Below are 14,576 nucleotides of genomic sequence, written 5' to 3' on the forward strand. Positions count from 1 at the left end.
ATATCTGAGATTTTTTGGATAAGTATAGTGTTTACTGTGATATTTCACCCTACTAGCTACTTTTTATGAAAGGTGAAAGAGATAAGACTCTTGTTATAGGGAAGGAGGATTGTGAGCTGATTCCAGAAAACAGAACTCTTGTGCAGGGTTAGATGATGAGATAGAGTGAGAGTAAAGGATAGAAAGTAGGTGTAGTGTGAGGGAGAGTAGAGTTAACCAGAACAGTAAGAATGCTCAGGATTGAAGTGAAGTGGGTTAAGATCAGGGAGGGTTGCTGTGTAGTGTGTACAATTGTATGGAACAACAATTATTTATAACAGAACTGGAACAACAATAATATGACAAGAAATATATAATTTGAAAAACCAGAATAGAAAATACCCAACTAAGAGTAGTGTGTTACTGGAACACGAGTGAAGTGAAGAAAGAAAATTAAAATACAATATAGAGAATAAGGAAAATTAGTCAAACAATGCAATTAAACAGAGAAATAAAACAAGGGAAACTAAACATATGAAAGAGAAATAAAAATACTAATAAAATAAAAGTGGTAAAATAGTGAAATAATAATATTAATAATAACAATAATACAAATAAACAATTAAATGCCAGCTCTGTGGGATAGCAAAGTAATGTTTGTCTCTGTTTCTCAGTTTTTGGGGTTCGCCTTGTGCTCCCCCTTTAGATCTGTCTCTGGACCTTTGGTAACTCCCTGTCTTATTGTCTCACTTAGGGGAAGCTAAAAAGAAAAAAAAAGAAGATAGAGGAAAGAAAAAAATCCTCCTGTTTAGTTTAAACCCATTCAGCAAGTTCTGCTGGTCTTCCTGGATGCTATAGGAACAGGGGCCTGGGGTTTACCTTCCTATGGTTTTGAGAGGATGGGTAACAGGTCTGGGCCACAACATTCACAGTTGCTTTGCCTCAGCCCAGGTTCTCTGTGAGCTTCCAGGCTCAAATAAGCCACTCAGTTTCTGGGCACACAGCCATATTCAAGTTCAGGCATGTTGTTCCACTTAGCCACTCAGTCTCTGGTGCAGGCAGCTCAAATCACTCTTAGGGAAAGCCAGCCTCTGCTCAAGAGTTCCTTACAAAGCAGCTTCCCAATCTTCTTAATAAATGCAGAGCTTTAACACAGCCCAGAGACTGTCCGAGTCAGGATCTGACATGGCCAATACCTCCTTTCTCCAGGTGTTGCCCAGCACCCCAGTTTCCCTGGTGTCAGTACCTACAGTCCCAGTGGATGTATACTGCCTCTGTCTGTCTCCCATTTTGTCTCTACTCACCCCAACAATATCCAGCATCCAGGTCCCTCCTGGTGCCAGGCTGCCCTCCCTGCTCTGGTAGGGGAGAAAGCTGGTCATCTAACTCTTCTCCCTGTATCCTGTGGCAGGCACCTGACTAGGTACCACAATGACCAAGGTCCCTGCACGGATCCCAGGGACCTGACCATCCCAGTACAATCTCCTCACCATCTGTTTTTTAATGTCTTCTAAAATTATTGGCCTCCAAACCTCATATAAGTTGTGATTCTATTGGCTGTTCACTTTGTTCCTCAGAAGGTCAGCTAGATGTTCAAGCTGGGCACAGGGAGAACTGGCCTCCATTCCCATCTACCTTGTTGCCATATTGCCCTGATCTCAAAATTTTCACTTTAGACAGACAAGATCTCTTAAAGATATCCCAAATACAAGTGATTATGGCTTTCAAACTTAAGAAACAGTGTAAACACATAAATCCACTAGCCAAAACACCACAATCTTCCTCCAAATCCCACACATGAGAACTGGGCTTTTTCTTAGTCACTGAGCTGTGCCTGCCACCATGTGGCACTTATTGATTTCTATGGAATCCCAGATGGTGCAAAGAACACAAGTGATGGGGCTCATAATTGTGCACTCGAGGCACTTTACCCAGTTTGGAGTCTATCAGCTCCTTAGAGACCCATTTCCTTTCTCCAGCAAAGCTTTGGAAATCATCTGATGACTGGAGAGGGAGACAGACAGAGATGTCTGTCCCTAGCAGACAACCCTGGTCCTTGCATTTGCGGTAATCTTTAGCTTTTAAATTACACAGGACATGCCTGTATTGCATGGAGGAAATATGTAACTTCAAATGTTAGTGTGAAATAATTTTCTATTTCACATTATATTGTAAAATACCATTTTTAATATTTTATTTTATTTTATTTTTAGAGGGGGGCAGGGATGGAGAAAGAGACAGAGAGAAACATCAGTCAGCTGCCTTTTGCACACCTCCACCAGAACCTGACTCCAACCCAGGTATGTGCCATGACTGGGAATCATACCAGAATTGGTGACCTTTTGGTTTATATGCTATTGTGAGCAACAGAAGCCAGGGCCGAAGCACTATTTTACTGGGGACTCCTTAGATATCAAGGGAGACTGGCTCTCCAGCCCCACAGGCCTGTTGTGAGGATGGTGTCTGGCACTCCCATGGCTCAGCCTGCATTCACCATTCACTGCACTTCTCTGAAAGGCACAGGTGAGGTGGGGGCACGACCATGTCTGGGCTCCCTTGGAGGGCCAGAGGCACTGACGGCCACACTGCCTCCTTTCAAACTGAATGCCACTGAAGAATCGCAGCCTTGGCACAAGGAAGTGTGCTCTCCAGGGCGGCACTGGTGTCACAGTCAACCATGCTCTCATAGGCACAGTCAACCATGCTCTCACCCCACTACTCACAGCCACACCCATGGGGAGAAGGCCGGGTTGGTTGGGGGGAGCCCTGTCACCCTGAAACTGGTTTGTTAGAGAAGGAGTGGCTCCCCACAGACTGAGGGTGCACTTAGTCCTCAGGAGCATGACTGCAGGGACCTGTGACCAACGGTTCCTAATCCTGGGATGAGCGACCACAAGGCCAGACCATCTGCTGAAGAGGTCTCCCCACCAGGCTAGATTCTCAGGCCCAGGGAGGGCTCTGAAAAGCATACAAAGCTGTAGAGACCATCATGCAGTTTTCAAGCTTCATTTCAGAGAGCTAGTGGGAAAACACCCATGCTTCTTGTACCCCCATGATGTATGGCAGGACCCCTATGCACATGGAGTAATGGGTATGTTGGTTCCACAGCTGATTGTGGAGATTTTCTACAGATGTTTCCTCTGTGTTCCCTATAGTTGCACAGGAATCAGAAAGCTACTTAGTTTTTATGTCCCCTCCTTGACTACAGTCATCTTGATTGTTCATATGTCCGTGGCCACTCTGAAGAAGAGGGCAGCTAGGAAGGCATTCATTCACCCAAGGACAACCCTCAAGTGCACCTCAAACAGATCACTTTGCCTCACTGACCACATTCTGTAGGAGGTCTGCTGTTGACACTTCCTCCAACATCTTCCTGGATGACCAGGGAGGGTCCCAGCCTACACGGTAATGGCAGTTCCCTTTATTGTCACAAATTCCTCTGAGGTTGCATTTGGAAGGATGAGAGTCATAGTCTATGACAGCCAGAGAACCATGGCATGTGCTGTTGACACAGAACTTTCTGTCACCACAGGGGCTGCAGTTTCTAGATGCTGCTTCCTGCAGTGCAGGTGTCACATTTGTGACCAGCCACCTGGCTCTCAACATCTCCATGCACACAGTCGGGGGGGCATAGTCCCAGCCTAATCAGTCGCCAAAGGGTGACATGAGGGACCAACCTCCTACCCACATCCAGAGCCTTTTTTCCCATCTCAGCTGGAAGCTCCCAGGTGGGGCTGTAGGGCTGCCATGAGGGCCTCCAGGTCATGCAGCTGCAGTTGCACCCAAGGGTTCCACTGGGGATGGTTTAGGTTTGAGGACCTGTCTGTGGGCAGAGGCCCCACAGCCATTCTCATGGGAGCTCCATCGGGGGTGCACCAGGGCCTGAAGGGGCCTGGGCCTCCCATGGGAGCAGCTGGGGACACTGCACTGCCCTCTTCCATGAGCCACCCTCAGCCCACAGACTGGAGCATCCCAGAAGACTCCTACCCCATGGTCCTCAGCAGTGGCCCAACTTTGCCCAGGGCCACCAGTGGACAGTGTGACCCACACCAGTTGCTGACCCACAGTGGCTCTTTCATGTGCTGGGAAGTGGTGACGTGTCTGGCTCCAGCTGTGGATTCAGCTACCTGGGGGGCAGCACACATGTACTCAAGCACAGAGGATAGGGCCTCAGGTCCCAGGACATATTGGATGAGGAGGTGGCTACCTGGGGCTGCACCACAAAGAGCCAGAAGAGACCCAGCACCATACCATGTGTGGAGAAAATGTCACCAACTAGAAGTTCTCCCCTAAGACATCTGGTGTGTAGGGTCATCTGCTGTGAGCCATCCATCTCTGCTGAGTGACACCTGGGATATTTCTAGAAGGAAGATCTTCCATTCACCCATCTGGGCCACTGGGTGTTGAGCAGATCCCGCCCTGACCCCTGAGAGATACTCCCTCGCCTCCCTGTGCTCAGCTGCATGGCACCCTTTTCTGCAAGCAAAACATGCACCCAGGCCTGTTTCCTTTCCACTTGGGGTCCCCTGGGGCTGAGGACCCTCACCTGTGCCCTTTTAGCCCTCAGGCTCTTCCAGTGACTTTGGACTGGGGACTGAGGATCATTTGTCTGACTCACAAGCACCTGCCATGTGACCCAGGAACAGGGAGACAGCTGCCACTGTCCTTGTGCCTGGAGGGGTGCTGGTGGGTAACTGGCCCTTAGTGTTGGCTGAGGTAATTAATTAATTAAATCCGATCAAGTACTATGGGCACACAGACTTGGGGATTGATGTAAGATCTGCAATGCCCACACTCAAGGTCTGCTGGTGAGTAGCCTTTTCTTGCCCCTGCCTTGGATCCAACTTGCCCAAGGACACGATTTGGCAGAACCTGGCTACAGAACCGGGGCTATGCTTCAGCAAGCTGTGTGCACACAGGGCCTCATATCAGTGAGTGATACTCAGGCAAATGCCAGGCGTGGGTTCCTGTTTAAACGTGGTCCCACGTGGTGTCTGCAGAGCCTGCTCAGTCTGGCTGACCCAGGGAAATGCCTGTCTCCTTCCTCCTCTTCCTTCCTGTGCTGGGTCTCCCATGGGGTCTGGGAGTGACTGGGAGACCTGATGGTGCTCAGCAGTGTTCACAGAGACATGGACTCATTAACCTTGCTGTTTTCTTTTCTCCTCTGGTGTCCTGTCCCAGGTGCAGCTGCAGGAGTCAGGCTACAAGGAGGTGCAGCCCAGGCAGACCCACACCCTCCCCTGTGCCATCTTGGGGACAGGTCTCCAGCAACAGTGCTGCTTGGGACTGGCTCAGACAGCACCCGAGGAGAGGGCTCCCCTGGCTGGGAAGGACATGCTACAGGTCCAAGTGGTAAAGTGGTTATGCACCATCTCTTAAAGGTCAGCCAGCCATCGACGCAGATGTGTCCAGGAACCAGGTCTCCTGGCAGCTGAGCTATGTGAACACCGAGGACACAGTTGTGTGTTACTGTGTGAGAAACACAGTGAGGGGAAATCAGCCTGAGCCCACACCCCCACCTTTCCTGCTGGAGACAGGAGGGCTGGGCTGCCAGGAGAGCTCAGGACACTAGGAGGCGCTCAGGACCCAGAGATCAGAGCATCCACCCCAGGAGCATGTGCAGGTGGAGGCTAAGCCCTAGGTTACTATGTAGTCTGGGTTTTCCTTGTCTCCTGACATTTATTCCTGTATTTTCTCCAGAGTCAGATCGTGACACCAACAGGACAAGACACCTCAGCAGCAAATGGCAGCTCCCAGAAATCACCTGCCATGAGCTAGCAGAGCAGTGGTCAATGCTGAAGGAGAGGAAAGGCCCAGTGGGGCTGGGCTCATTATCCCAGCACCCTACACACAGTGCCAGTGGCTGTGGCTCCTGTGCTGACCCAAAGGGGCCCCCACCTAAAGTAGTTTCGGATGTGGAGTCTGACGATGTCCACACACCAAAGCACCAATTGGGGCTCAGTTCTGACATGATAGGGGTCTCAGGAGGGCCAGACAGGCCTTGCCAGCAGCAGTGAAGTGGCTTCTGAGTGCTGATTTGCTGTGGTCAGAGGGCTGGTGAGTGTTCTTGAGTTGTACAAGGACTTTGTTGGATTGACTGTCCCACCAGGGACAACACAGTGATCACCCAGGCTTTCTTATCAGCTTGTCCAGATGAGGAAAGATGTCGATAAAGAGGTTGAAGCTCTAAAGGGTGAACTCAGATGTCCAGCATCAAAACCTGGGTTCAGAATCCTTAGTCAACCTGACAATTGCAATTACAAGGAAAAGGGAAATTGTCATGCATTGGGGTGGATAGCAACCTGGGATTATGAGCAAGCAGATAAAATCACACCACTGGTTACACAGGGGTCCTGGTGGGACATCTTTAATGGCAGTTTCTGCTGAGATTTTTCTTATTGTATCTAAGGTCAGAAGTCAACTGCCTCCTTCCAAGGATTGTAACTTCTGGAGGGTCCAAGAGTCCAGAGTTAGACGTCCTGCACTGGAGCCATTCTCAAATGTGTGGGTTTCACACTTGTTCTGTGAGCTGAGGTGTGGACCCAGGGACTGCTCTGGAGTTTTACTGTGGCCTTTGTCATTAATACATATGATAAGTTTTCCCCATTAGCACCATCAATCATTTCCCCTGATTCTTCAATCAGCAGATAAATCTCCTAGTGGAAAATAATGAAGATGCTATTCAGGATGTTGGGGGGAGGTCGTCTGAGTCTGTTGAGAGTATTGGATACATGGGTCATGTGACAGTTAATTTAGGGGTTCATTTGACTGGCAGTGTGTGCCTACATATTTGTTCAAGTATTATCTGGAGGTTTCTCTGGGTGTGATTTAAATCAGTGGCCTGGGCAAGGCAGATTGCCCTCCCTAGTATGGGGGACCCTGCCCAATCATTGAAGGCCTGTAGAAGACCAATGTTATCCTTCTGCCTGATGGCCTTGGAACTAGAGTGTCCACATGAGATTTTGTCTTGCCTCCAAATCTCAGGGCACATGGGCTCTTCCTGAATCTCAGGCCTGCATCCTTGGACTGGAACTAACCCTGAGACTCCTCTGTGACCCTCATGTCAATGTTGCTCCTTGATTTCCCTGAACCTTCTTTCTGTCACATTCTGTTATTTCCTCAGAGCCACAGGGCAGGATGGGATGTACTTGTCCCAGAAAGTCCAGACTGATGCACATGTGACCTGGAGGTGGACCTGGTCCCCATCAGACCCAGGGGTCCATCAGTCCAGCCCCCATCACACAGGCTGTGTCTGCACCACCTCCTTTCTCCTTGTCCTGCTGCTTCCAGGATGGACAGGAAATTATGACAGAAAACCATGAGAAACACTAGGAAACTTATTAGTGTTTGTCCTAACCCAGCACAGCCTCTGGCCATGGGTGCTTCCTGTCCATTTCATGTGATCACATGTTGACTCCTTTCACTAGAGTTTGTTGTCCACCTTCCCTGTGCTGTGCCCCCTCCTTTCTGATCAGGAAAACAGGAAAACTCCTGTTTACAGTCAACTGAACTCTTGTGAAAACAAGAGAGATGGAATAGGACACTGAAAAAACAAGATGTGCTCCATCCTTACACTAACATATTCTACCTTAAAAAAAGAAAAAAAATAAAAAGAAAAAGTGGACAGCTACTAGAACATGGATGAACACAATGAGACACAATGCCCAGAGAGAAATGGGTCATCCTAACTAAATTAGCACCAAACTAATGGGCACCAAACTAGTATGGGAAAGTGAGCATTTCTGGATTTGGAAGGTGACAACAGTTGCACGACTTTGTGAGTGTGTTTAATATTGCTGTGTCCACTTAAAATATATTAGCACAGTAAATGTTTGGGGCAAGAACTCCCAAAGGAGTATGACTGTCCCAATATGTTTCCAGGAAAATGGAATTGAGGAAGAGGTGGAGCCTGGTCCAGGGTCCTTGGCCACAGGGGTCCCTGAGCTGAGAGCAGCGTGGGAGGTGGATGTGTGGAGACAACAGTGGGTGAGTCCTGAGAGGGTGCAGGGCACTATTAGGACCCGGGGTCTCTTCAAGGGAGATGTGATGTGGGTGTCCTGTCATTAGAGCCCAGCACCCTCTGACTGATGGTCACCAGGATGAGTTCTGGGGATGCACAACTGTCCATTACAGTCACCACACACAGGACCCTGCTGCACAGATTGGACACTCCCTCCTTGGGAGACACTTTGACCCCATGAATTTTCACTTTGCAGCATCCTCTGAGCAGGTAATCAGCATTTTCCTCTGCTTACATCTCGAATGGCATGGGAGTGAGAAAAATAACAAGGCCTTCAACAGATTCCATTTACCCAGGTATTTTGGTCTCTGAAGATCCTGAAAAACTAGGACACAGAAACACCCAGCATTCACCTAAAATGCATCTTTAGGCAGCATGGCTTGGACAGGTGAGGGGGAGGAAGGCATTTCCAGTCTGAGGGACCCCAGGGCTAGGTGAGAACACACATCACTGAGGTAACCAGGTCCAAGGAGGGGGGCTCAGTGTCCTCCTCACATTGGTGGAGGGGACAGGAGTGGGTTACAGAGCACAGCTGTCCCCTGGGGCAACGGTGTGCTTCTCACTGAAGTTGTTTTCACTGCTTCTCCCCCTAGGAATCCACCTCTCTGTCCTTCCTGATGGTCACAATTGATCAATGCCCAGGGCTCCTCACAGGTAGCTCCCAGCACCTGCAGGGCATTGCTGCCATCCCCATCACAGACATCACCTTGGTTCCATGTGGCTGCACCAACCCTTCATTCTCAGCTCTCTTGCCAACAAAGGGGCAATCTTCTGACACATTTGTCACCTGTGGAAATCTCCCATGAGTTCCATGGATGTCCTCAGACTGTCAGATGTGCCCCAGTCCTCACTGTGCTCTATTAAATAATGGGGACAGCAGTGGGAATTTTCTGTGTGTGGAGGGTGTGTGAGACTTGGGGAAGCAAACCTGGTTTTAGGCATTTACCAGGCTGTTAAATCCCATCATGTATTTCACCTCAGTTTAGGGATTTAATGAAAGATGCATCTGCTCTGCACTTTGGTTTCCTCCATCTGTCACCTTGGCCCATCATGAGCCCCCAATCCCCCTCTTCAGCCCCCAGGTTCCCCTAGCCCAGGGTCTCAGGTGAACATGGGGATGGCAGGTTTCAAACTGCCAGGAAGCAGGTTCCATTGTCCACACACACCTCAGAATGACTGCTGGCCCAGAGTCAGCATCCGTCTCTCTCTGGGAGAAGGTGACTCCGGGGCCTCAAGACTCCATGTGGCCTAGCAACCCAGGAGTCCTCCTGAGTGGCTCACCTGTGGGAAGGGGATGCACTGCCCTGGGAGAAGTGAGACTGAAGGAAAAGCACAGTGAGTCTAACACCTATGTCAGTGCAGGGATTTGTCTGGACTGTGGGTGGCAGGCCCTAACCTGCGTGGCCTATTCCACGGAGCTGAACTGAGACAGAGGCTGCACCTGCAGGAACAGGGGTCTCAGCCAGGTCAAGGGATATAATGTTCTTTATATTGCTCTTATTGTAACATTAAATTTTATATCAAATGATATTTTATGAAATTATGATGATCCCATCTGGCAAATATGAGTCAACTGCATGTGTTTCTTTGGATTTGGGAAGATGTTTGGGTATAATGTTAATCTATTTTAATATGCACTTGAATATTTCATTAGATTAAACTAGTAGGATCTTCTCATCTAGTCCAGCTTTAATGTTTAAATAAAGAAAGAAGGAATAAATAAATAAATAAAGAAAGAAGCTTTAATGTTTAAATAAAGAAAGAAGGAATAAATAAATAAAGAAAGAAAGAATCTTGTCCATTGACATGATTTCAAGATGACTCATAACACAACTATACTCCCATCCTTGACCCAAATCCCTCAAGAGCCGCACCTCCACCTCCAGAGACATCCAAGAACCAGGTCTTCATGCAACTGAACTCTGTGACCACCAATGACACAGCCATGAATTACTGTGTCAGAGTCATAGTGAGGGAAAGTCAGTGTGCCCAGACACAAACCTCCCTGCATGAGACAAGAGGTGTGGACACCAGAGGGTGCTCAGGGCCCAGATATCAGAGCAACCACCCCAGGAGCAGGTGTAGGTGGAGGCTAAACCCTGGGTTACCATGTAGTCTGGAGTTTCTGCTTCATCTGACATTTGCCCCCCCCCATCTTCTCCAGAGTCAGAATCAGGATACTGACAGGGCAAACAACTCAGCAGCAAATGGCAGCTCCCGGGGCTCACCTGTCATCAGCTAACAGAGCAGTAGTCAGTCCTGATGGAGGATAAAGGCCTGATGATGGGGGTGGTCATTGTCCCAGCACCATGCACACAGCACTGATGCTGCAGCCCCTGTGCAAACCTAGAGGAGCTCCCACCCGAAGTAGCTTCAGATGTGGAGTCTGATGATGCCCACATACGGAAGGATCAGGTGAAGCTAAGTTCTGACATGATCAAGGTCTCAGGAGGGTCAGGTCTGCATCTCCAGCAGGGGTGAAGTGGCTTCAGAGAGCCTGGTCAGGAGCCTGGCTCATGATTTTTGGTGGTGAGAGGGTGAGGGTTCCCATGTTGGGCAGGGACTTGCTGGATTGACTCTCCCACCATGGGCAAATGAACCCAGAGTTTTTTTATCAGCATGTCCATATGAGGGCAGACATGGATAAAAAAGGGTGAGATTTGAAAGTTCTCAGACATCCAGTATCAAAACCTGCATTCCAACTCCTGAGTCAACCTAACAATTGCAATAAAAATGGAAAAGGAGATACTCATGTATTGGGTGCACAGCAATCCAGGATTATGAGCAAGCAGATGAGAACAGACCAGGGATTACACAGGGGTCTTGGTGGGACATCTTGAGTGTCAATTTCCACTGTCTGTGACTATTCTCATTGTATCAAAGGTCATGAGTCAGCTGTCTCCTTCCATGGATGCAGCTTCTGGAGGGTCTGAGAGTCCTGAGTTAGACATTCTGCACTGGAGCCATTCTCAAAGGTGTGGAGTTCACATTTGCTCCATGAACTGTGAGGTGTGCACTCAGGTACTTCTCTGGAGTTTTACTGTGGCCTTTGTTGTTAACACACACTAAGCCTCATTCATGGAATTCATCAGCCATTGCCTCTGATTCCTCATTCAGCAGATAAACGTCCTAGTGGTAGACCAAGGAGACACTACTGAGGATGATGGGCAAAAGCCATCTGAGTCTGTTGAGAGGATGGGACACATGGATCTGGTGATAGTTAATTGATGGGTCCACTTGACTGCCCTTGGGTGTCCCCATATTTGTCCAAACATTATCTGGGGGGTTTCCATGAAGGTGTTTAAATCAGTGGACTGGGTGATGCAGATTGCACTCCTAACATGGGGAGCCCTGCCCAAGCTTTGAAGGCCTTCAGAGGGAAACTCCACTGAGCTTTGAGACCTGATGACAACCAGTCACCCATAAATCACAGGAACTCTATGTCCATTAGCACTGAGGGGCCTAAAGAGAATTGGGCTGCGCTCCTGGCCTGGAGCCCCAAGGGCCCAGGAGGAAGTCTGTCCTCCCCCTGGGCCTTCCCTGGGACTCTCTGCACCTGTGCCTCCTCCCCTGCATGTGCTCCACATCCTGCTGGAGAAGAAAGGACTGCAGCTGCATCAGGGGACAGGCTGGCTCCCCAGGATCCCTGAGGTCTCCATCACTGTAATGGGGCAACTCCAGGCAGCCTCAAAGAAGGTAGTACCCACAGGGGGATGGGATGGATGTTGCCAGAGCGGGGCTGGAGGCAGGGTCAGAGGCTGGTGTCCAGGTGGGGAAAGGCTGTACCACCTTTCAGATACCCTATGGGACAGGAAGCACAATTTGAATCTGAAGTCCCAGGGTCAATTCCCAGGCAGGGGTCACCTGCTGGCCCCTGGAGGACCAAAGGCCCCATGGTGCCCCCTACACAGGTTGGGGGCAATTTATCAACCCAGAAGGCTCTCACCATGGGGTTGAGTTCCAAAGTGGGGACAGACAGAAGGCTGAGGAGGTCATGCCCTGCCCAGGAGCCTCAGGGCAGGCTGGCATGGCCCCGTCTGCCAGCTGGACACAGCTCCCAGCCCTGAACCTGCATGCAGCCTCCCTGGGTCTCTGCTTCCCTCTGCAGGTCAGCCCTGAATCCCAGGCTCCCTCAGGCCCAGCCCACAGTACAGGGGATTTGGGGTGGGTCTGTGTCACTGTGCTACTACTGTAGTGGTAGTGATTGTTACTACCACAATGTCACAGCTCCCATCAAAAACCCTGCCCGGAACCGGAGACACACTCTGCCCTCAGCAAAGCAGTGACACTGTCCCTGGATTTTGAATGGGGCCACAGCACCATGGGTATGGTGGTACCACAGCAGTGCAGCCTGCAACACAAACCCACGGGGTGGCAGGCATGACGAAGGCATGGCCCCCAGGCATCCACACACAGGCCTGCCCTGCTGACTCCATGGGACTACGACCCCCATGCACCCCGTGCAGGCAGGCCCACCAGACACCTGGGCCAGGCACCATGGTGGTAGGGCCCTCCCACCATATGCAGGAGGTTTTTGCCAAGGACCCTCCCACTGTGTTACTATAACTACCACAGTGACAGGCCTGGTGCCATAAACCCTGGGGTAACAGCCAGGCCCTTGGGGCCATGATGGATTAGGGGCTGCTCCCAGGGTAATAGCCCCGACTTGGCCTCCAGGGCCACTTCCAGCCAGCCCAGCACCCACCTGCATCTGGGATCTTCTAGGCCTCTGAGGTGGCCTCACTGACCCCACATGCTCCTGCCCAAGCCCAGTGAGCTGGCAGAAACAACCCAGTGCTCAGCACCAGCAGGAGTTAAGTAGGCCAAAGGCACTTTGGGCAGACAGTCTGAGATGAAGGTCTGACAGGCAGGATACCAGACACCCTCAGGGTGGCTGACAGGGTAAAACTGGGCCAGTGCTAGACTGTGGGGCAGTGCACGAACCAGCCAGGGCATGGGGCAGGGCTCACAGCCTACTGTAGATGAATCCCTAAGAAGGTGGTCCTTCCTGGCAGGACCTGAGCGGGTGGCAGGAGCCTCTCCCTGGGGAGCAGGGCTGTGCAGGTTCTTGGCCGCCATGTGACTCACACACCAAGTAGAAACATGGCCACAGTGATGGCCTTCAGGGAAAGACCCTGGAAGGAGCTGGCCCATCCCAATCCAGCAACACGGACACACACTACTCCTGGCTGGTCTGGACTGCCAGGTTCCTGGGGAGAGAACCACCCAGGGCCTCACCCACTCCTCAGCCCAGGGTTGCCCCCCACTCCTTACTCTGGCTGTACACCCTCTGCATGCTCGGACCCTGTCCTCATCCAAGCTTCCATCCCAGGGGCTGCCCCACTGGGTGGACTTTTGCAGGAGGGCAGCTTCAGGCAGTAAACACTGTTACCTAGAGTTTTTAAGCATGCCTACTAAGTGACACACAGACAGGGTGTAAAGCCAAACCCAAAACTTCCCAGAAGGTCAACCTGGGTCAAGCCCTAACACTCACCTCAAAGGCCTTAGCAGCTAAGGGCAGTGGCCTTGGGGAGCTGAGACCTTCCTGCCCAGCCCTGTGCCTCCCGCTCCCTTGCCAGTGCCCCACCCCTGTCCCCTGATCCAGACTGAAACCTGTCACCCAATGCTCCCCGCAGGCAGGTGTGGCCCTGGCTGGCCCTTGGGGTAGCCCAGCCCCTCATGTAACCAGCACAGGTTACACACCCCATCCAATGACCTGCAGGGCCCCAGACCCAGACATCAGAGGCAAACCAGATGCCCACCTAAGTCTGAGTTCACCCCAGGCCCCCACAAGTAGTCTCACCAGCCAGGCCTGGCCCCCGATTTGCTGTCCCCATTGGTGGACAGAAGCTTGAGGTCCCCAGAGCAGCAGACCTGGGATCTCCATGTTCAGCCTGCTTAGCTTCCCTGGGCTCTACCCACAGGACATCCACCATGAACTTCCCCAGGCACCCGGACCACCTTCTTTCCCTTCCCAGCCCACCCGGGGGTGCTGCAGATCTGCCCCAGCTACTGGGCACCCTTCAAGCCCCAGGACCCAGTTATTGTCATAGGGTATCATACAGTGATCTAGGTAACTACAATGACCACAGTGACACCACCCTCAGCAGCAGCAAGGACCAACTAAGCACTGCCCCCCAGTGCCACCAGCACCCTTGGGCCCTCTCTGAACCCAGTCCTGGCAGCTAACCCCTTTGGGTTGGGGCCCTGAAGCCACCATCATCTTGCCTCTGGCCCTGGAAGGATGGTCCCTCAAACCTGAGGTCTGGGCTTGGGAGGGGGAACAACTATGGAATTAAAGAAACCACAGCCATCAGGACTGGTAGGAGGGGTGCAGACATTGTCCCTCAGACATGTGTGGTGGATAAAAATTGGGGAGGCTTATCTTGGGAGCAAGGAATTCCAGTCCCACATTAGGACCACCAGCCCAGGTTTCCAGTGCCAGAAACATAAGTCCCTACAAGTTCTGACTGCAAAAACCAGCAGACATTGAGTTTGTGGAAGAAACTTCTGGAGCCCCAAGCAGTTCCTCTTAAAGAACTCACACACAGCCTCACTTATCAGACTCACTCCCTCT

The 14,576-nt window shown here is 51.0% G+C and overlaps 1 gene segment (V, D, J or C); it reads left to right on the forward strand.

Moving 5' to 3' along the window:
• Nucleotides 1-10,638: 10,638 nt before the first annotated feature.
• The window catches only part of LOC123818626, a 44,692-nt gene continuing 40,754 nt past the window's right edge, over nt 10,639-14,576 (forward strand). The window contains 2 exon segments of the C gene segment in view: nt 10,639-10,652; nt 12,108-12,213. Coding sequence covers nt 10,639-10,652; nt 12,108-12,213 — 120 coding nt within the window.

The sequence above is a fragment of the Phyllostomus hastatus genome, unplaced genomic scaffold (assembly GCF_019186645.2).
Source record: "Phyllostomus hastatus isolate PE091 unplaced genomic scaffold, TTU_PhHast_1.1 phas_contig_287, whole genome shotgun sequence".
Lineage (NCBI taxonomy): Eukaryota > Metazoa > Chordata > Mammalia > Chiroptera > Phyllostomidae > Phyllostomus > Phyllostomus hastatus.